This window comes from Neoarius graeffei, chromosome 7 (assembly GCF_027579695.1).
Source record: "Neoarius graeffei isolate fNeoGra1 chromosome 7, fNeoGra1.pri, whole genome shotgun sequence".
NCBI classification, from domain to species: Eukaryota; Metazoa; Chordata; class Actinopteri; order Siluriformes; family Ariidae; genus Neoarius; species Neoarius graeffei.
In genome coordinates, this window is record NC_083575.1 from 74,312,771 (window position 1) to 74,337,048 (window position 24,278).

General features: G+C 42.5%; 1 protein-coding gene across 1 annotated transcript in view; it reads left to right on the top strand.

Annotated features, from left to right (window-relative positions):
- The window catches only part of LOC132888913 (regulator of G-protein signaling 12-like), a 59,590-nt gene extending 37,983 nt beyond the window's left edge, over nucleotides 1-21,607 (top strand). Inside the window, exons 4-5 of the mRNA XM_060925005.1 lie at nucleotides 21,102-21,212; nucleotides 21,536-21,607. Of these exons, the coding sequence (XP_060780988.1) occupies nucleotides 21,102-21,212; nucleotides 21,536-21,607 (183 nt within the window). The remainder of the gene's footprint in view (nucleotides 1-21,101; nucleotides 21,213-21,535) is intronic.
- Nucleotides 21,608-24,278: the final 2,671 nt, after the last annotated feature.

The following is a 24,278-nucleotide window of genomic DNA, read 5'->3' on the forward strand; positions in this document are numbered from 1 at the left end:
TCCCTGTGAATTCAGGGCAGTGTTGCAATTATATCCAATCATCGCAACTTTCCCGCAAATTTGACCAATCGTTGGTGTCGTCTTGAGGTGACGTCGACAAACTACCTTTGGCCTTACTTCCGTGTATACGTTCAAGAGAAGCAGCATGCGCGCAGTGTTGCCAGATTGGGCGGTTTCAAGTGCATTTTGGCGGGTTTTGAACATATTTTGGGCTGGAAAACGTCAGCAGTATCTGGCAACACTGTGTGCGAGTCAGTGTTTATGTAGGCTTAAATTCTGTTACTGAAAGTGTGTTATGTTTACAGTGAAGGACTGTGTGCACTTTACATTATTTTTTTTTTTTTTACTTAATACAAGAAATTAATGGATGCCAACATTTTTGCCAAAATGGTATTTTATTTTCCATTGTTTAGGCAGCTTCAGCATCATACTGTGAGATTCTGTTCAAATTGTTTTTTTTCTTCTATGAAGCCTGAGCCATTTATTTTATTAGTTTATAATTATTGTTTAATTTAGTCTTCAGGAGAGACTGCCTGCACACAGTACTAGTATTAATAGTGTTTTTTTCTTACATGAAAGCTGAGGCATTTATATTATATTTTAAGGTAACTTCATGTTGTGCTGTGAGGTTCTCTGCACTTTAACTTTTGAACCAACAGGTGCATTTGGATAAGTAAAGCCTATTTTTCTGGATGTTTGTAGTCCTGGTAATCTTTTATATTGGTAAAGTTGTTTATAGGACCATTTCTCAGTGTCTTTTTGTTTTTTTAATCAATAGTTTTTCAGTAATAACTTAATATTTAACATATCACTCAATTTTAATCACAAAAAGAGAAAATCGCAACAATTTCTCGCAACTTTCACTTCCTCCCGCAATGTAATCGCAACAAAAACCTAAAAAACACCGCAACTTTCATCGCAATTTTTTGGAAAAATCCCCGCAACATCAGACATTTTAGCCCGCAACAATCACAAAAAAGGCCCACGGAATCCTGGGGAGACTGAAAAAAGAAGGAAGTATGACCACGATTATTTAAAGTTTGGATTTTCATGGACTGGATCTGAAGATGCTCCACTGCCACAGTGTGTTGTCTGCCAAGAGGTGCTAGCTAACGATGCTATGAGATGTTTAAAATCTGTAAAACAAGATGTTTTAAAAAGCACAGATGTTTAAAATGTGAAAAATAAAAATGTGTACAACAACCATTTTTTTTAAAATACGAATGGAACATTAAGTATAGCAACAACAAAAATTGTAAGGGGGGCACTGTTGTTTATTTGCTCTCCGAGGGGGGGCTCACTCTCCCACACTTTGAAAACCCCTGAATTAGAGTAAATGCTTAATGCTATAGCTTGTGATATCACAGCGTGGTTGAGTGTATAAAAGCACAGCGAGTTCTGGCTGGAACATGAACGGTTCATATTAACATACTCACTGCAGTACATTATAGTTTCTATAGTAACGGCTCTACATAATGCAAGACGAATAAATTTTTTTAAGTGTCATTATTTAACAAAGTAAAACCTGTAATGGTTGCTGTGGTGGTGTATTATTATCTTTTTTTTTTTTTTTTATATATATGACATTACCCTCATTTAGCAGACGCTCTTATCCAGAATGATGTACAGCATGCTGAGAGCAGTCTGGGGTTCGGTACCTTGCTCAAGGGCACTTCAGCCATTTCTGCTGGTCCAGGGAATCAAACCAGCAACCTTTTGATCCCCTAAGCTGCTTCTCTAACCTGTAGGCCATAGCTTCCCTTTTAAGAACCATTTGTTTAAAGGAGATACGCAGAACCATGGCCTCCCTTTTTGTTTATAAATGCTTTGAGACCTCAAGAATGGCACAGGAATAGTTTTAAGCGTTAACAATAAATCTAATATAGTAATTTTTACGATTAAAGTGATTTATATAGGTAGCGGTCTGAGTGAATGACCTTGACATCTGTGACGTCACAGCGGGAAGGCTGTCGATCTCATCGCCATTTCCGCTATACTAAAACACAGAGCTGACTGCAACTCCGATCCTGCATTTCGAGCTAATTTATCGCCATGCCATGTAGATGTGTTACTGATGGATGCAGCAACACAACAGAAGGTGGATTTATATTGCATACATGGCCCAAGAATGTTCAAACTGCAAAGATTTGGACGTGTTTTGTGAGAAATTCACGGATTGGGAACCTATGAAGTGGTCTCTCCTCTGCTCTGCACATTTTACTGAAGACTCGTGCGAAACCTCTGATCTGGGCAATTCCATGTAAATGTCAACCTCACCATGCAAAAATAAAGCAACATGTAATACATCAAAACCACTCCCAGAGATATCACCTAGGCCTGTATTTTACGGATGTGAATAAGTTGAACCAGTTTGTCACATTTTGATCACCTAATATGTCACTGTCAGTCTTTTTTTCTTATAATGTAAAACCCAAGCTGAAATCAACTTTGATCATGTACAATTCTATATTATTGCCACAAGCCACAGAAATGAATGCTAAAATCCACAAAACAGCAAAACAATAGCCATCCTAAATATTATTTAAGAACTTTGATAGTTTTAGCTGATATTTAGAGAGTTTTTCAAAGGGTTATGGTGGTTAAATTGCTGATTTTCTAAACATATGCCATGTCTATTTCAGACGCGTCACATCCATAACGGAATTTCGTCACATCCATAACGCTGACTTTTCCTTCCGAAACTCTGCATGAAATACAAAATATTTTAAACATAGATTTTTTAATATTCATCTTGGACCCCTCTATCAAATGGATATCTCCATTTCGACATTAGGTTTACAATTTCACAGAGTTTGATAAAAAAGTCACCCAAGAAAAGTGATACTTTTTCTGGCACATCCATAACGCATCTTTTATTGGCATTTTCTGGCATGCCCTAGATGTACTATGGGAATTGTTCTTGTTCTATCACTTCTCCAGTATGGTACAGCCTTAAAATATGCAACACCTGTTTAAATACTGGGAGACAATAAAACATGCACTGGGTCATTTGTTGCCATTTTGAGTTCAAGTGTTACGTCCATAACGCTGGAATTGCTCATCTGTTGAGGAGCGTTGGCTATAAGCCTGTATTGAAAGAGGGTGCAGTACCAACAATTAAAGAAAACTACAAGAAAAGGAAAGTAAGTTCAGTTGCACCAGGTCTCCCGGAGTGTGAGCCGAGCAGTAATGGCGGAGTACTCAGTATGGAGAAAATGGAGAATGAGTGGACCAGCCGTCAGATTTCTCCGCTGGATATGCTTGCCTCAGCAGCAACATCTCGCCCTTACTGTATGTGGAAGAACTGAATGAACGGAGAACTGAACAAAGAACTGAAAGTCAGATGGTTTCAAAACAATCGGCCTTCAAGAAGCAAGAACACAGACGGGCAAGATGCGACTCTCATTTGGTTACATCACAACAACAACACTCGTCGTTGACCTGCATTTAGATTAATACATGTAACTTGTATTGTGTTTAAGTTAGCGGTATAAGATTATTTAATTTGCTTCAGAATGTGATTGTCTCAGTTCATCTGATTATATAATTAGCCTTTTACGTTTTATCAGTGAAAATGCATGCACATGTATGTTGCGTAAGTTGTAACACCCATCCTGTTTTAATGAGAGTCACATGAGACTGTCAGTTCAATTCCATCCATTTCTCTAGACGGCTTTAGGGGTGTTCACACGGCACATATTTGCATCGATGCTGCACCGATGTATTTTGTTGCGATATATCTTACACCGGTGTAAATTTTGTGGAGCGATCACACGTCACAAACCTGCTTACTAGAGAGAAGCGTGTTAGCACCGGTGCAGCCCCAGTTGCGTTCACACGGCAGTTTTTGCGACCGTGCTATACGATAGTAATAATGCGGAAATGAAATATGCGCATGCATGAAAATGTACTTCCTTTTCCCGGTTGTCATGGCATCACCAAGCGCCGGGAAAACAACGTGGATGAAGACACCAGTGTTGCCAGATACTGCTGACGTTTTCCAGCCCAAAATATGTTCAAATCCGCCAAAATGCACTTAAAACCGCCCAATCTGGCAACACTGGAAGAAACGCAGTTCTGTTGTTGTTGATATTCGCCATTTTGGAAGCGCAAAATACCAGGATGCAAATTATGCAATGCCCGTATGTACAGTAATCAACTCTCCTCACGCGTAGCGAGTCTACCCCTGTAGCGTTCAGACGTCCCATTTTATATCGGTGCTGCCCCGCAAACTAGCATTTACTCCGGAGTAAATTTCTTAAACCACCTCCCGAGCAGGGTTAGATTTACACCGGTTTAAGCAGCTTTCAGGGGCTACACCGGTATAACTTTGTACCGTGTGAACGCTCTACCGGGGCAGCCCCGGTGCTACACCGGAGTAAAAGTTGCCATGTGAACACCCCTTTTGTTCTCTGGCTTTATTTCGTAAGGTGGGGGCCTCCGTGGCCGATGTTTTACTATTGGGATTCACTTTCCAATGGTTCAAACTGATACGGTTCTACATGTATAGCAGTAGCATGTACACACACTCCAATTTCAGGGCTATCACAGTCACACGTATTACTATCTGAGGAATCCGAAGACTCTCCAATAAATCCGAACGAAGAGGCCATCGCAACCACTCTCACCTGCCGAGTCTGGCTTTGGTCTATAGCTGTCAAAGGCCTCGGCCTTAAAACCGGTTACCGCCGTGACGTCACGCACTCAGGGCTGGCCGGCTCAGCGGGGCAGCTCGAATGCCAATTTTGCGGTCAATTTAAACTCTCAAATATATATATTTTATTCCCATTTATGCAGCATACAAGAGTCAAGGATGGAGATACTACCCACTCAGAAATGTATTTAAAAATGAAGGCTCTGCGTATCTCCTTTAACGTTTATAGGAGTCTCTGGATGTTTGAGCTTTGTAACAGTCAGTAGAAATATCCATTTAAATCCATACATTTCACATTTCTTTTGTTTTTCTTGAAAGCATTCCTTATTCCTTTGGTTGTTCTTGTAGCGGGGAATAATCATTAGATTAGCTGTGGAGGAACGACGTGTTCAGTACATGTTAAGTTCTTCCTCGCAGTCTGTTTTACATTATATTATAAAAAAGCAACAAAAATGCCGTGTGATGTTCCAGCTGTTTGCATTTATACGCTAATTTACTTCATTATTCACATGAATAATCAACTGTTCAAATATTTGCTTTTTTGAAGCCCTAATCCAGTTTACAGTTTACATAATACAGATCATTCCTGCCGTTTAGGCTTTTAATTATTGATTTCTCAGAACATGCAAATGACCTCCAGAACGAGCCGCAGTTTTATTTGTGCTTTTGAAGCATTTCGACCAGCTCAGGGGTTCCAGGCGCATTTTCTGTGGGCGTTCTGATTCATTGTGGTCTTAATTGTTATGCAAATAAAAGCAAATGTTAATGGTCAAATTAATACAAGCCAGGCTTTAACCAGTTTGTTACTGCAAAAATAAAAGTAATATATTGTGATCCATCTCAGAGTCAGTGTGTAACAGTGTGTAAGCAGCATGAACACAACATGCTGTAGCTCCACGTTGTGACGACTCTAAGAGGAAGTCTGTGATCAGGCTGCTGATTTCTTTCAGCGTCAGAGGATTAAACGTGTGCGAGTCTCCGCTTGAGGCAGGGGATCATCTGAAAGCAATCATATGAGCCGACGCGTTTACTCTCTCTCTCTGTCTGTCTCGCTCTCTCTATCCCCCTCTCTCTCTGTCTATCTCTCTCTCTCCCTCTCTCTCCCTCCCCCTCTCTCTCTCTGTCTGTCTTTCTCTCTCTGTCTGTCTTTCTCTCTCTGTCTCTCTCTCCCCTCTCTGTCTGTCTCTCTCTATCCCCTTCTCTCTCTGTCTGTCTCTCTCTCTCCCCCTCTCTCTCTGTCTATCTCTCTCTCCCCCTCTCTCATTCTCCCTTCTCTCTCTCTCTCCCTCCCCCCCTCTCTCTCTGTCTGTCTGTCTCTCTCTCTGTCTCTCTCTCCCCTCTCTGTCTGTCTCTCTCTATCCCCTTCTCTCTGTCTGTCTGTCTCTCTCTCTCCCCCTCTCTCTCTGTCTTTCCCCCTCTCTGTCTCTCTCTCTGTCTGTGTGCCTGTATGTCTCTGTCTGTCTATCTCTGTCTGTCTCTCTCTGTCTCTCTCTCTCTCCCTGTCTGTCTGTCTCTCTTTGTATCTGTATCTCTCTCTCTGTCTGTCTCTCTCTTTTTCGGTCTCGCTCTCTCTATCCCCCTCTCTCTGTCTGTCTCTGTCTGTCTCTCTCTCTCCCTCTCTCTCTCTGTCTGTCTGTCTGTCTCTCTCTCTCTCTGTCTGTCTCTCTCTCCCCCTCTCTGCCTGTTTCTCTAACCTCTCTCTAGCCCCTTCTCTCTCTGTCTGTCTCTCTCCCCCTCTCTCTCTCTGTCTGTCTCTCTCTCCCCCTCTCTCTGTCTCTCTCTCTCCCCCCTCTCTCTGTCTGTCTGTCTCTCTCCTCTCTCTCTGCCTCTCCCCCTCTCTCTGTCTGTTGCTCTCCCCATCTGTCTCTCTCTCTGTCTGTGTGCCTGTATGTCTCTGTCTGTCTCTCTCTCTTTCCCTGTCTGTCTCTCTGTCTGTATATCTCTCTCTCTCTGTCTGTCTCTCCCTCCCCCGTCTCTCTCTCTCTGTCTCTCTTTCTCTCTGTCTGTCTCTCTCTCTCTATGTCTGTCTCTGTCACTCTGTCTGTCTGTCTGTCTGTCTGTCTGTCTGTCTGTCTGTCTCTGTTTCTTTCTGTCTGTCTGTGTCTCTCTCTCTTGTGTACACACACACACACACACACACACTGTAATCTCACTTTTGTCTTGTCTTTTGTTTAATGAGCAGTCAGTGAGCAGTGGTGGTTGTTTAACAGTGTGCTGTAGGGGAACATGACAGTGTGTCTTCTGTCCCTCTTTAGATTTTACGGCTTGTGCCGTTTCCTTTTATGGCGCGTTTCCGTGCACGGGTTCGCTGTTCGATTTGTGTGTGTGTGTGGGCACACGGCTGCGTTTTGTAGGCATGGAGTGGACTTGAAGCAGACGTTTCTATATTAAATGATATACCTTCGGATACTATTAGTGATTCTAAATACACTTAGCTGATATTCGATATGATACGACACATCACAGATCTTTCACATGAACAGAGGACACAGATTGGCTTAAATCATCAATCTTCAATACCAGTGTCCATTTTCTGACTCACTGGAAATTTGTGAAGTGGGACATAGACATGCTCCAAAAAAGTAACAAGGTTAGCATGGCTGAATTTAGTCCTTGTAAGACAATAGAATAAAACAGAATGGTGTATTTATAGTGCTCTTTGCAAATGCAGTGGCAAGGACAAAAACCCAAAGATGGAGAAAACCTATGATTAAGCAAGAGTAACCAAGAGTGCAATGCAACCGTACTTTCAGTCCTTAAAATCCTTCATATACGGTTCAACCTCAGCTTTAAGAGTCTTCATTTCTATTCTAATCTGGTCTGATACCATGCTTATTTCGGCATACATGCAAAAAATGCTCAAATCTAACCATCCAGTACCATTTGATGCTGTCTGACAGAAGCCTAGTGTGGTGTTTCACAATTAAAGCACTGTAATGAGCTGTAAACTAAATGATATGACTGTACTGTGATGAAACACATCAAAGCTGGTGTTAATATTGACAAAATGACCATTTTTAATGAAATTTTACAGCATTTTATGGGTTGAAAATGGCTCAGAACACCATCTAATGGTTAAGTCATCCTGAATCTTTCAAGGCCGATGCTGATGTAGAATTGACCATATGTATGTATAAAATACACTCGGGGACTTCACAAAATTCTCAGCCTCACCCGGAACCAAGAGCCATAACTCCCGTTCTGGGGTAGAACTGTATACTCATCTCATCTCATTATCTCTAGCCACTTTATCCTGTTCTACAGGGTCGCAGGCAAGCTGGAGCCTATCCCAGCTGACTACGGGCGAAAGGCAGGGTACACCCTGGACAAGTCGCCAGGTCATCACAGGGCTGACACATAGACACAGACAACCATTCACACTCACATTCACACCTACGGTCAATTTAGAGTCACCAATTAACCTAACCTGCATGTCTTTGGACTGTGGGGGAAACCGGAGCACCCGGAGGAAACCCACGCGGACACGGGGAGAACATGCAAACTCCACACAGAAAGGCCCTCGCCGGCCACGGGGCTCGAGCCCGGGCCTTCTTGCTGTGAGGCGACAGCGCTACCCACTACACCACCATGCCGCCCTAACTGTATACTAACTGTATACTATAAAGCCTTATATTACTGTCCACAAAAACTTAAATAAAAGAAGCATTCAAAGAAAAAGGAGAGGAACACTTTGAGCTGGTGTGCTGTTGCTCCAGGACAATGTACTTGTCCATGCAGCACAGGTGGCAGGGGCAGAAGCAGCCAAATGTGGCTTTGAACCGTTACCCCATGCACCTTACTCACCCGACCTGGCACCGTCTGACTTCTATCTGTTTCCCAAACTGAAATCCCACTTGTCTGGTCGCCATTTTCAGACTGATGATGGAGTCATCATACTGTTGAGGAGGATCCGGAGGCTCAAGATGTGCCCTTCTTCCACAAAGGGATAGAGAAGCTTGAACATCAGTTGGACCAAGTACATTGAAGTTAAAGGAGACAATGTTGAAAAATAATGCAAGAACAATCTTTTCCTGTGATGCTTTCTGGGTGAGGCCAAGAACTTTTTGAAGTACCCTCATATATACATATATAAACTACCCCACTCACCCCTCCTTCAGGTGGTCTTTTTTTTTCCCCCTGAAGCTCGGGTTCTCTGCCAGAGACCTGGGAGTTTGAGGGTCCTGTGCAGTATCTTAGCTGTTCCTAGGACTGTGCTTTTCTGGACAGAGATCTCGGATGTTGTTCCTGGGATTTGTTGTAGCCACTCTCTCAATTTGGGGGTCACTGCACCGAGGGCTCAACCATGAGTTGACCTAGTGGTTAGTGTGTCCGCCTCTTGATCGGGAGATCGCGAGTTCTACTCATGGTTGGGTCATACCAAACACCATCATAAAAATGGTACCGTCTGGCAAGGCATGCTGCAATACAGATGCGAGTGGGGAGTCAAACTCTCATGGTTACCAGAGGACTAGCCCCCCACTATAACCCTAGGTATGTAATAGGCGAGAGGCCGAGGGCTATGGAAATGGAGATCGGCGCCCCCTATGCGCCACATGGAATGGGAAGGACTTTGATTTTTTTTTTTAATTTGCACCAAGGGCTCCTATCACCATGGGGACTGCTCTTGTCTTCATCTTCCACTTTTCTAGCTCTTCTTTCAGCCCTTGATACTTCTTGAGCTTCTCAAGTTCCGTTTTCTTGATGTTATTGTCACTTGATATTGCCAAATCTATCACCACAGCCTTATTCTCTTGTTTGTCCACCACTACCATGTCCATTAGGCTAGCCATTACCAGTTAGTCCGTCTGGATCTGGAAGTTCCACAGGATCTTAGCTTGGTCATTCTCAACTACCTTTGGAGGTGTGTCCCACTTTGACCTTGGGACTTCCAGTCCATACTCGGCACAGATGTTTCTGTACACTGTGCCAGCCACTTGGTTATAGCGATCCATGTAGGCTACCTGGGGTCCTGCCTCGTGTGGTAGGCCATGGATCTCTATCGATCTCTCTCTCTCTCTCTCTCTCTCTCTCTCTCTCTCTCTCTCTCTCTATATATATATATATATATATATATATATATATATATATATATAAAGGAATGTTAACGCCCTCTAATTAGAGGTGGGCAGCCCACCTCTCCCAGCACCTGCCCATGAATGTGAGTCTGTAAAACCGTGCTCATTTTTTTTCCAAGTTTATGCTGATCAAGACTAACTGAGCAACTCCTGTCTCACACATCCACATCCCACTCCCTATCCCATGTCCCCCCTCTCAGCCCCTGCCCACTCATTATCTCTAGCCGCTTTATCCTGTTCTACAGGGTCGCAGGCAAGCTGGAGCCTATCCCAGCTGACTACGGACAAAAGGTGGGGTACACCCTGGACAAGTCGCCAGGTCATCACAGGGCTGACACATAGACACAGACCCTGTGTTCACCCTCACACCTACGGTCAACTTAAAGTCACCAGATAACCTAACCTGCATGTCTTTTAGCATTTTTCAAAATTATGCAGTGGGTAGAATTAGGCTCAGAGCAGGGGGTGAAGTTACACTTTAATGCTCAAAGCAATCAAAACAAAGCAGAGTGTAAACGTTGCTCTATGAAAAATACCAGGAGGCAGGATTACGGCATCTTCACACAACTTGATAAAACATTTCATGGGCTGACCAACCTGACTATCGGTGAACATGGTCATTAAAAATGAATGCAAAGTGCCAGAAATTGTGCGTACACAAAGGTATTTGTGTAAAGAAACCCTTGCACATGAGAGCACTTCAGTTCAGCGAGCACTGAGTACTGAGCACTGAGTGATGCAGGGTTTCCTCTTTGCTTATGGTGCAAATTACAGCACTTTGTGTTGTGAACTTGGGTCTGGTGAGAGTCTTTCACTTTCTGTTAAAGATGCTGTTTAAATGTTATAAAGCTCACTTTTATTGAGGAGTTTATTGCAGCGCACAGCAGCAACCAATATAATCACAGCTCATAGTCATTCCATTATCAGCATTGGGGTTGATAACGAGTTCCAAAAACATTTACTCATACTCACAGATGATATTAATGCACCAACAGTTGCATTTACAGACTCAAGTCCTAAATTGGACACTAGGTTTTGTTATCACTGACTTACAATGTTTATGAACTTGAATTTCTAGAAAACCTGATCTAAATATAACTCATGATTCACAGTGTGATGGGTTCTCCTGCTGTGTTTTGGTTCCTCCTTCTTTTTTTTTCTCTCCCCCTCCTCCTTCCCCTGTGTAAAACAGCCTTGGGTTTCTAAAAGGCGCTATGTAAGTGTAGCTTATTATTATTAGCTCATCTAGCCGACAGGTGATGAGTTTATGCCATCACGTGTTGTCCGCCGTCCATCCGGCGTCATCCACATTTCACGAAAATCGGTTCTTCTCTCTCAGTTCTTCATTGATTTTTATTCTTTTTGGCAGGAAGGTAGGTCTGCCTGGGATGCATATGGCTTCTCCCCAAATGTGCATAATTGCAATTAATAATGAAGATATGGAGTAATTAAGCCCTAAACGAGCAGTTTCCACACAAATCGCTTCTTCTCCCTCAATTCTTCACCGATTTAGATTCTTTCTGACGTGAAGGTACGGGTACCTAGGGTGCATATAACTTCTACCCAGATTTGCTTTAAGGAAAAGAAAGTACATAGTTAAAATACAGTTATGAAGATAGATTATGATATAAACCAATGATTCACGCGAATAATTGAAAATAAGGCGCTCACACAGCTAAGATATCCATCTCCAAAAGTCAGTTTCTATGCAGAATTCCCCCATCATCGACAATTTCATAAATGCCACCATTGAAAATATTTTAACCAATCAGAAAAATCCCCCCGATCGTTTGCAGCAATGCTCTGACATCACTTGGGCGTAGCACATGGAAGCTCTGCATGGCGAATAAGACTTGAAGCATGGCGATCATAAGCCATTACATCAACCATTGTTTTCACCATTTTCCTGCGCTAAAGGACACTGTTAGTCTCAAACAGACCTTACTATGCAGGGACATTTTTCAAGAAGGCTGTTCGACGACCGAGAGAGAACAAAATTGCCTAGCTGTGCAGCGTTCGGGTGCACATGTAGGACTGGATCAGGTCAGCAGCGTGGCTGCACGTTCTATGGCTTTCTGCTGAAAAAAACAGACTTGCTCAAGAAATGGCTAGTCAACATGAAAAAGGTGGGCTTCGTTCCTACAATAAATTTGCGCTTGTGTTCAGCAAACTTTCTGGATACCTGTTTTAAGGAGGATTTGTACGCCAAGTACGTCGGTGTGGTGGAAAGCCAGAAGAGACAGAGATGATTGAAGGAAGATGCTGTGCCAACAGAATTTCAACATGGCACGGGCAAGGCTCCATAAGAACATGCAAGTACGGTATCAAGGATACGAAAACGAGAAAGGGAGGGCATTATTAAAGAGGTATTTACAACCCCGATTCCAAAAAAGTTGGGACAAAGTACAAATTGTAAATAAAAACAGAATGCAATAATTTACAAATCTCAAAAACTGATATTGTATTCACAATAGAACATAGACAACATATCAAATGTCGAAAGTGAGACATTTTGAAATTTCATGCCAAATATTGGCTCATTTGAAATTTCATGACAGCAACACATCTCAAAAAAGTTGGGACAGGGGCAATAAGAGGCTGGAAAAGTTAAAGGTACAAAAAAGGAACAGCTGGAGGACCAAATTGCAACTCATTAGGTCAATTGGCAATAGGTCATTAACATGACTGGGTATAAAAAGAGTATCTTGGAGTGGCAGCGGCTCTCAGAAGTAAAGATGGGAAGAGGATCACCAATCCCCCTAATTCTGCACCAACAAATAGTGGAGCAATATCAGAAAGGAGTTCGACAGTGTAAAATTGCAAAGAGTTTGAACATATCATCTATAGTGCATAATATCATCAAAAGATTCAGAGAATCTGGAAAAATCTCTGTACATAAGGGTCAAGGCTGGAAAACCATACTGGGTGCCCGTGATCTTCGGGCCCTTAGACGGCACTGCATCACATACAGGCATGCTTCTGTATTGGAAATCACAAAATGGGCTCAGGAATATTTCCAGAGAACATTATCTGTGAACACAATTCACCGTGCCGTCCGCCGTTGCCAGCCAAAACTCTATAGTTCAAAGAAGAAGCCGTATCTAAACATGATCCAGAAGCGCAGACGTCTTCTCTGGGCCAAGGCTCATTTAAAATGGACTGTGGCAAAGTGGAAAACTGTTCTGTGGTCAGACAAATCAAAATTTGAAGTTCTTTATGGAAATCAGGGACGCCGTGTCATTCGGACTAAAGAGGAGAAGGACGACCCGAGATGTTATCAGCGCTCAGTTCAGAAGCCTGCATCTCTGATGGTATGGGGTTGCATTAGTGCGTGTGGCATGGGCAGCTTACACATCTGGAAAGACACCATCAATGCTGAAAGGTATATCCAGGTTCTAGAGCAACATATGCTCCCATCCAGATGACGTCTCTTTCAGGGAAGACCTTGCATTTTCCAACATGACAATGCCAAACCACAAACTGCATCAATTACAGCATCATGGCTGCGTAGAAGAAGGGTCCGGGTACTGAACTGGCCAGCCTGCAGTCCAGATCTTTCACCCATAGAAAACATTTGGCGCATCATAAAACGGAAGATACGACAAAAAAGACCTAAGACAGTTGAGCAACTAGAATCCTACATTAGACAAGAATGGGTTAACATTCCTATCCCTAAACTTGAGCAACTTGTCTCCTCAGTCCCCAGACGTTTACAGACTGTTGTAAAGAGAAAAGGGGATGTCTCACAGTGGTAAACATGGCCTTGTCCCAACTTTTTTGAGATGTGTTGTTGTCATGAAATTTAAAATCACCTAATTTTTCTCTTTAAATGATACATTTTCTCAGTTTAAACATTTGATATGTCATCTATGTTCTATTCTGAATAAAATCTGGAATTTTGAAACTTCCACATCATTGCATTCTGTTTTTATTTACAATTTGTACTTTGTCCCAACTTTTTTGGAATCGGGGCTGTATATTGTTTTTATCTAGTAAAAGTAAATTTGTCAGTCTGTCTGTTTAGATCTATTCGCATTAGGAAGACCAAATGCGCTAACTGATCGCTCGATGCCCTATTATCGCTCGGCACGAACCACATCACATGGCCTTTTTTTTTTTTTTTTTAAAGATATTTTTTGGGGCTTTTTGCACCTTTATTGGATAGGACAGTGTAGAGACAGGAAATGAGCGGGAGAGAGAGACGGGAAGGGATCGGGAAATGACCTCGGGCCGGAATCGAACCCGGGTCGCCCGCATTCATGGTATGGCGCCTTAACCACCTGAGCCACGACGCCCCCATCACATGGCCTTTTTGAAGGAACAATTCTGATTTCTTTCCATAGTATTGGACCCTTTGTATATTCGTTCAAGACCCCCTAAAACTGAACTGATGGCAGTTCCGAGTCACTTTCCGCCATCTTGTCTGCAGAAGTTGATTACCGCTTAACGCTTTGCCCCTTCAGTACTGAAGAGCGACACTCAGCCTTGCACCCAAGTGACGTCACGCATCGCCCTTCCAACAGGCTGCATGGCAGCATACTGGTTGCTTTAGAGCAGCGATACAGAAATGCTCACAATTTTCTCATAAATGGTCAACCATGCCTGAAACTTTTCTTACAGGATCTCAATATTACAAGCTACCGACCCATGCATGTATCTACTTTACATTTTCCATTCCTTTAATTCCAATTATTATTGAAGTTATGGAGTAATTACTGTAAGCCTTAATGAGGAGTTCAACAAAAATCGCTTCTCGGTCAATTCCTCGCAGTTTTGGATTCTTTCTGGCAAATAGGTCGGTATTCCTAGGGTGTGTATGGCTTCTATATATAGCGTGTATATAGCTTGCAACATTTATTGCGCAAGATGGCCCACTTTAGATCGTTCCTTCTGAACTAGACGGGGCCGGAGTGAGTTATGCCGTCATTGACAGTCTTGTTGTTGTTGTTATTATTATTATTATTATTATTATTATGTTCCACAATGCCTGCGATAACCTGGCGACTTGTCCAGGGTGTACCCCGCCTTTCGCCCGTAGTCAGCTGGGATAGGCTCCAGCTTGCCTACGACCCTGTAGAACAGGATAAAGCAGCTACAGATGATGGATGGGGGGTGGCACGGTGGTGTAGTGGTTAGCGCTGTCGCCTCACAGCAAGAAGGTCCGGGTTCGAGCCCCGTGGCCGGCGAGGGCCTTTCTGTGTGGAGTTTGCATGTTCTCCCCGTGTCCGCGTGGGTTTCCTCCGGGTGCTCCGGTTTCCCCCACAGTCCAAAGACATGCAGGTTAGGTTAACTGGTGACTCTAAATTGACCGTAGGTGTGAATGTGAGTGTGAATGGTTGTCTGTGTCTATGTGTCAGCCCTGTGATGACCTGGCGACTTGTCCAGGGTGTACCCCGCCTTTCGCCCGTAGTCAGCTGGGATAGGCTCCAGCTTGCCTGCGACCCTGTAGAAGGATAAAGCGGCTACAGATAATGAGATGAGATGAGATGATGGATGGATGTTCTGCAATGCAAAAAGCAGAAATCCAAAATTTATATTTTCAGTTCCATTTTTGTTCAACTAAGTGGTGAAATAAACTGTTCCAGCTGTCTGAACAGCTGTCTTCAAGCACAGAATAAGGATGAACGAACGCTGAATACAATATGTACAGTTATAAAATGCATTCCTCATTGCTTTATGTATTTACACTTTTGTTGACTCAAAAGCTTGTTACGCTCGAGCGTCTGCACCAGCATAAGGATTTGTTGTCGAAGTAGATAATCAACCACTATGTAAAGCAAAACACTGTGCCAAACGCTGTAGATGTGCACTTGAGGCTAGATTACAGGCGAAACTTAAACCCTTCAGTGTGTGTTTGATTCTCCGTGTCTTCACTGCGTGTGTGTTTGAGGCTCAGGGACATGGTATGAAGACAGGCAGTTGAGAGCTCTCTGCGTATCCAGGCAACACAGGAGAGTGTTTGATTATACACTCCTCAATTCAGACTTGCCACCCTCTCTCCTGGAGCTCTGCGCTCACGTCTGTGTGTCTGTCCTGCTGGCAGGCTTCTTATTGTCCTGTTGTTTTCTCTGTCGAGATACAGAGTATCATGTTAAATCAGAAACAGCGTTTCTCCAACTTTTTTTCTTTAGTCCCTTCTCTGTAAGGATAGCCTAGTAACGCTGCGTTCAGCTAAAACTTGTAACTTGGAAATTCCCACCTCTAACTAGGAAAAAGCAAAGAAATTGTGAAAGCTGGAGAGGTTTCCTCTACCCAGAGTGCAAAGCAACATAGCTGATTACAGCATAAAGTTATCTCATCTCATTATCTCTAGCCGCTTTATCCTGTTCTACAGGGTCGCAGGCAAGCTGGAGCCTATCCCAGCTGACTACGGGTGAAAGGCGGGGTACACCCTGGACAAGTCACCAGGTCATCGCAGGGCTGACACATAGACACAGACAACCATTCACACTCACATTCACACCTACGGTCAATTTAGAGTCACCAGTTAACCTAACCTGCATGTCTTTGGACTGTGGGGGAAACCGGAGCACCCGGAGGAAACCCACACGGACACGGGGAGAACATGCAAACTCCGCACAGAAAGCGGGCTCGAACCCGGACCTTCTTGCTGTGAGGCGATAGCACTAACCACTACACCACCGTGCCGCCCCGCATAAAAATATTTCAGAGTTATTCCACAAAATCGAGTCGTACATGAGCTGATAGCCGATGAGGCACGTAGCACCGAGCTGGCTATAATCCATGGTCGATGAGATTGAGTGGAAAAACCATTTTATTCTATTCACATTCACTGAATTTTGAGAAACGGAGCATCTCATCTCATTATCTCTAGCCGCTTTATCCTTCTACAGGGTCGCAGGCAAGCTGGAGCCTATCCCAGCTGACTACGGGTGAAAGGCGGGGTACACCCTGGACAAGTCGCCAGGTCATCACAGGGCTGACACATAGACACAGACAACCATTCACACTCACATTCACACCTACGGTCAATTTAGAGTCACCAGTTAACCTAACCTGCATGTCTTTGGACTGTGGGGGAAACCGGAGCACCCGGAGGAAACCCACGCGGACACGGGGAGAACATGCAAACTCCACACAGAAAGGCCCTCGCCGGCCACGGGGCTCGAACCCAGGACCTTCTTGCTGTGAGGCGACAGCGCTAATCACTACACCACCGTGCCGCCAGAAACGGAGCATTTTTATCTTAATTTTTTTGCAAATTCAATAAATAAAAACTTTATACAAAACGTCTGACAAAATCATTTCCACTTCGAATGTAAACAAACTGGTGAAATGACAGTAGCCATTTGTGAAAAATGCTATAATAATAATAATTCTGGAAAAAATATATATACATTCTTACCATCAAATACTTTTATTCCATATTTTGTTGCTTTTTTTTTTTTTGTATTTTTTGGGGGTTTCCCCCCTCCTTCTTCAGGGTTTTTTGGTGGTTGGCAAACCAACTTAAAGGTGCATGACTGCCACCGACTGGGCTGGAGTGTGGAACAGGAGATATTGGGGTGGAAAAAAAAACTGTATTCTTTTAGCTATTTCTGTTTCTTTTAAATACTTTGATAACAAAGTGATATATCTGACTTGATGTGCTCTGCCATTTTGTTTTTCTCTACTCACGGTATTGCTGGGTTTCACGTGACGTCACATCCGCCTCATTAGTTATTCAAAACTTTAGCTGGTGGTCTACCAAAGCTCAGTTGATAAAGCGTTTGTACAGAGAAGGTGCATTGCTCGCATGAAAAATGCCTCACGCTTGCGTTGTTTTAGGTTGTTCGAATCGATCAAACCGTGAAACCTATAAAAGTTTCTTCAGGGTTCGCCGTGAACTAATAAAAAAGGGTGAATGAACACAGGATTTTACAAAAAGATGTCGAGAAAGGTGGCTTTTGAACCTCTCACTGAAATCGAAGGGAGCCGAGTCGAAGCAGTGATCACTCAGTGAAAGATTTGTATCTCCATCTCAGCGATGTCCTTAGTGTTTTCCAAGTACTTTTATTTTACGGTACTTTTTTAGTCCCGAAGTGCTAAAGTCCCCAGCTGTTTCTTTGTTTCCTCCTCACAAAGTCCATATGCATGAAGGTCGCGACAAAATTCTTCCCCAGCCGTACAGTTACAATGCGCCGTGATCACTTCTCCGTCTTGTTTAACTAAGATCCAGGTCTTTAAAGGGGTTTCTGATGATCTTTGTGAATGATTTACCTGAGAGATAAGAGCCAGCACAAGTGAGAATCAAGCCAACTGTTGTTTGTTTACACTTCAACTTGCAGCGCTTCGTTGTGAAGACATGAACAAAAAGCTTAAAAAACCCATATTTAAACGGGCAAAAACAATACAGGATTCATTCAGCAGCGACTTGATAGCGAGGTCCTTTACCCAGCCACATACAACAAAGTTGTAAGCCTCCATACTCTTTCACGCTTTCATCTGTTTTGCGGTGTAGAAGGACGTCTGCAACACCAGATAGTTCGAGATGTCGGGGAACTCGACTGAAGGGTCGTTTTCGAGATCGTATGACAAATCCTCCTTTCCCAGACTGTAGGGGTCGATTCCATTGCACATAGCAATCTTCTGAATATATCTAAAGCCAGCAGTGGCTTCTAGATTATGAGCATACTCTGATAAGTTATCACTAGTTGTTTGCACTACGGCAGCCGTTTAGATCACCAGCTATTTCACTTCCGGTAAAACCGCTAAGAAAAGTCACATGACTGAAATCCAGCAATATGAGCTGAGAGCCTCGTGGTAGAATAGCCAATCAGAGCACGTGATTAATCATATCCAGTGAATGTGGATAGAATAATACATATACAGTAAATATACAATAAATGAATTAACAATTCATTAAAAACTTGAAACCTTTGTTGCCAAGTCACTGTGGTGTAAGGGGAATAAAACCCTTCGGGATGTGCAGTTATAGGAAAATAATTAACTTCAGGGAAAGACAGTAGCTCAGGATGCATTACACCACCCTGTCATGTTGTATTCCTGAAATAAAATAATGTCTGATATTTTTAAACATGGCACAAATATAATTTTTTTTTATAAATATGCCTGAAGCAGATTTAATCAATCGATAAAATTAAAAGTAAGAAGAAATACAACTTTGGATCAGTGTTGTATGGAATGGGTTCTTAAGAAAAATGATAGCTGGGGACTATGTGAGGGGAAAAATGTATCTCCCCTAAGCCAGCGTAAAAAGGGTGTTGACCCTTCATCCCAAATGGATGGTGAGTTGGACTGAGCCTTCAAAATCTCAAATGCTGAGCTTCATCACATAACCTGATCACAATCAGTTGAGGATTTCTGCCACCTCAAATCCATAGCACGCTTGTGCCAAATGCCAAACGATGCCGTACAGAAAGTTGTACAGTTCGACAAGAGAAGGAGTTGGAAGAAGTTGGAAGAATTGCTCAGGGTCGATAAAAAGCGCGCCCTAAAGACAGTGATGGTCAAGCAGGACTTCATACGGTTATTGGAGATCAGATTTCCCTGCTTCAAGCAACCGCGCCCCAAGGCCGATCTCATGCCAGGCGGGAAACTACAACCCCGATTCCAAAAAAGTTGGGACAAAGTACAAATTGTAAATAAAAACGGAATGCAATAATTTACAAATCTCAAAAACTGATATTGTATTCACAATAGAACGTAGACAACATATCAAATGTCGAAAGTGAGACATTTTGAAATTTCATGCCAAATATTGGCTCATTTGAAATTTCATGACAGCAACACATCTCAAAAAAGTTGGGACAGGGGCAATAAGAGGCTGGAAAAGTTAAAGGTACAAAAAAGGAACAGCTGGAGGACCAAATTGCAACTCATTAGGTCAATTGGCAATAGGTCATTAACATGACTGGGTATATAAAGAGTATCTTGGAGTGGCAGCGGCTCTCAGAAGTAAAGATGGGAAGAGGATCACCAATCCCCCTAATTCTGCACCGACAAATAGTGGAGCAATATCAGAAAGGAGTTCGACAGTGTAAAATTGCAAAGAGTTTGAACATATCATCTACAGTGCATAATATCATCAAAAGATTCAGAGAATCTGGAAGAATCTGTGTGTGTAAGGGTCAAGGCCGGAAAACCATACCGGGTGCCCGTGATCTTCGGGCCCTTAGACGGCACTGCATCACATACAGTACAGGCATGCTTCTGTATTGGAAATCACAAAATGGGCTCAGGAATATTTCCAGAGAACATTATCTGTGAACACAATTCACCGTGCCATCCGCTGTTGCCAGCTAAAACTCAAAGAAGAAGCCGTATCTAAACATGATCCAGAAGCGCAGACGTCTTCTCTGGGCCAAGGCTCATTTAAAATGGACTGTGGCAAAGTGGAAAACTGTTCTGTGGTCAGACGAATCAAAATTTGAAGTTCTTTATGGAAATCAGGGACGCCGTGTCATTCGGACTAAAGAGGAGAAGGACAACCCAAGTTGTTATCAGCGCTCAGTTCAGAAGCCTGCATCTCTGATGGTATGGGGTTGCATTAGTGCATGTGGCATGGGTAGCTTACACATCTGGAAAGACACCATCAATGCTGAAAGGTATATCCAGGTTCTAGAGCAACATATGCTCCCATCCAGACGACGTCTCTTTCAGGGAAGACCTTGCATTTTCCAACATGACAATGCCAAACCACATACTGCATCAATTACAGCATCATGGCTGCGTAGAAGAAGGGTCCGGGTACTGAACTGGCCAGCCTGCAGTCCAGATCTTTCACCCATAGAAAACATTTGGCGCATCATAAAACGGAAGATACGACAAAAAAGACCTAAGACAGTTGAGCAACTAGAATCCTACATTAGACAAGAATGGGTTAACATTCCTATCCCTAAACTTGAGCAACTTGTCTCCTCAGTCCCCAGACGTTTACAGACTGTTGTAAAGAGAAAAGGGGATGTCTCACAGTGGTAAACATGGCCTTGTCCCAACTTTTTTGAGATGTGTTGTTGTCATGAAATTTAAAATCACCGAATTTTTCTCTTTAAATGATACATTTTCTCAGTTTAAACATTTGATACGTCATCTATGTTCTGTTCTGAATAAAATATGGAATTTTGAAACTTCCACATCATTGCATTCCGTTTTTATTTACAATTTGTACTTTGTCCCAACTTTTTTGGAATCAGGGTTGTATGATGATGATGAATGTTGCCGATTTCAGCAACACTTGTAGCTTTTCATGTGTTTTATGTTTCGTCTCATAAATTTGTCTATAAGTATGTTCTTAACTGCAAGTGTGTGTGTGTGTTTTCAGGAAGCATCTTAAAGCCTGTACATATACTCATGTGTTTGTCTTGTGTTTATTGTGACTTTTGTTTATTGTGTGTGTGTGTGTCTCTCAGGGCGGAAGGTTCCGGGGCGTCACTATGGGATTTCCCTCACGCTCATCTGGGAGGAGATCATTTGGTCGCTCCAAACGTCTCAGCATGTCTCATTCGCTGGATGACCTGGAGGTAACACACACCGAAATCACACACCACATAGACATCCACTAAAGAAAACACACACTGCAAAGACACTTCACATAAAACCAAATTAAAAAAAAAAAAAAAACACACCCTAAAATTAAATCTGTGCCCCATGATATATACTACATGCCCTTAAAACATACATGCTACAACAGAACGCTGCATAGACTTGATGCAACAAAACACACTTAAAAAAAAAAACCACACGCACTTCAAACTCCAGGCAACCTGATTAAAGGACAGGTGCCCTCATCCTGCCTTTGTCTCTGTTTTCTTTCTGTTTCTCCCTCTTTTCTCCCTCTATTCAGCGTCTATCTGTTAATCTGTCCACGCTTCTTCCTAAAGTCTGCTGGAGATGTGATACTGTCTGGCCTGGATAGCTGTGATTATATAAAGCCTGAACTCCAGAGAGCGAGTCTGCTTCCTCTCAGAGCGATCCAGCACACAGTAACTCTCTCCCACTGTCAGCTCCTTATATTCCACACATGTCCTTAAATATCTGCAAAAATAAGACCTCATGCTGTTTTTTTTACTCTTTTTAGAGGACTGTATCCCCATGTGCCTCCCGTATTCAGACACACGCAAGTTTAAATTTAGACCTCAGCAGTCAGGAGGGTTGCTGCGTGCATGCGAGTGTGTGTGTGTGTTGTGACGTGTACATGTGTGATTCCAAAAGAAGCGCCTGAGTGTGATGATGGCAGGTCACCATGGTGACCAAGGAGGCGGGAAGGCGCAGGAAGCTTGGAGATGCTCGTATGATGTATTTAGCCACTGATGGCAGCGCGGTCCCTCCATGTCTCAATCCATTCTGAACGATGACGGACGTGTCGAGACGGACATCCATCTATTCTTTAGCAAGCACTTCTTTTATCCAGGATGGCTCAAGTGAAGCAGTGAGCTGTTAAAATATGTGATACAAACACACAGCTCCAAGCAGGAACCGACTTCAAACGAGTAAAACTTGGAATATCAGTAGCGTTCTGCAATTGGCGCAAGTTATGGAAACTCTATATAGGATATTGTTGCATATCTCTCTCTCTCTCTTTCTCTCTCGCTCTCACCTACTCGCATAACTCCAGAGACTTTCACCCACTCATAAGGAGGCAGGGGTTCTCAATCTTTTTGTAGCCACACGTACATAAATGCTAATGCTGCCATTCTAATGATAAGTTGTTAGAAAGGCAGACAAGTGAAAATGACACGGTTTGGAAAAGGCTTGCTATACAAACACCAGCAGCTCACGACCATAGATTTTGTCGGGCTGAGACAACATTTAACAGTAATTCCATGAAATCGAGTCGTACATGAGCTGATAGCCGACGGGGCGCCTAACACCGAGTCGGCTAATAAACCATGTACGACGAGATTGAGTGGAATAACTGTTTTATTCTATGCACATTCAATGGATTTTGAGAAACGGAGTATTTTTATTTTTTTACAAATTTGATTTATAAAAGCTTTATACAAAATGTCCGACAAAATCATTTCTGCTTAGAACGTAAACAAACCAGCAAAATGAGAGTAGTAATTTGTGAAAAATGCGATAATAATAATTTTAGAAAAAAAATACATTCTTACCATCAAATACTTTTATTCCATATTTTGTTGCTTTTTTATTTTTGGGTTTTTTCCTCCTTCTTCTTTAGGGTTTTTGGTGGTTGGCAAACCAACTTAAAGTTGCATTACTGCCACCGACTGGACTGTAGTGTGGAACAGGAGCTATTGAGGGGAGAACAAACAAAAAACTATATTCTTTTAGCTATTTTTGTTTCTTTTAAATACTTGATAATTTTTAGAGGCCTCTATGGAGGCTAATATATATATATATTTTTTTTTTTCAAAAATGCTTCTCACCAAACTCCAGGAAATACTAAGGTGTGGGATGCACATTAATGGGTGCAGATATATTCGGAATGCCCTTTTCTTGACCTGGCAACAGTTTGGCGACAAACTGTCAACATCTAATATCAGAAAACTGACTTTTATTCCATCAACCGGTCTGCGTCACTACACATTTACAGTGGTGCTTGAAAGTTTGTGAGCCCTTTAGAATTTTCTATATTTCTGCATAAATATGACCTAAAACATCATCAGATTTTCACACAAGTCCTAAAAGTAGATAAAGAGAACCCAGTTAAACAAATGAGACAAAAATATTATACTTGATCATTTATTTATTGAGGAAAATGATCCATTATTACATATCTGTGAGTGGCAAAAGTATGTGAACCTCTTGGATTAGCAGTTAATTTGAAGGTGAAATTCGAGTCAGGTGTTTTCAATCAATGGGATGACAATCAGGTGTGAGTGGGCACCCTGTTTTTCAACCCCGATTCCAAAAAAGTTGGGACAAAGTACAAATTGTAAATAAAAACGGAATGCAATGATGTGGAAGTTTCAAAATTCCGTATTTTATTCAGAATAGAACATGGATGGCATATCAAATGTTTAAACTGAGAAAATGTATCATTTAAAGAGAAAAATTAGGTGATTTTAAATTTCATGACAACAACACATCTCAAAAAAGTTGGGACAAGGCCATGTTTACCATTGTGAGACATCCCCTTTTCTCTTTACAACAGTCTGTAAACGTCTGGGGACTGAGGAGACAAGTTGCTCAAGTTTAGGGATAGGAATGTTAACCCATTCTTGTCTAATGTAGGATTCTAGTTGCTCAACTGTCTTAGGTCTTTTTTGTCGTATCTCCCATTTTATGATGCGCCAAATGTTTTCTATGGGTGAAAGATCTGGACTGCAGGCTGGCCAGTTCAGTACCCGGACCCTTCTTCTACGCAGCCATGATGCTGTAATTGATGCAGTATGTGGTTTGGCATTGTCATGTTGGAAAATGCAAGGTCTTCCCTGAAAGAGACGTCGTCTGGATGGGAGCATATGTTGCTCTAGAACCTGGATATACCTTTCAGCATTGATGGTGTCTTTCCAGATGTGTAAGCTGCCCATGCCACACGCACTAATGCAACCCCATACCATCAGAGATGCAGGCTTCTGAACTGAGCGCTGATAACAACTTGGGTCGTCCTTCTCCTCTTT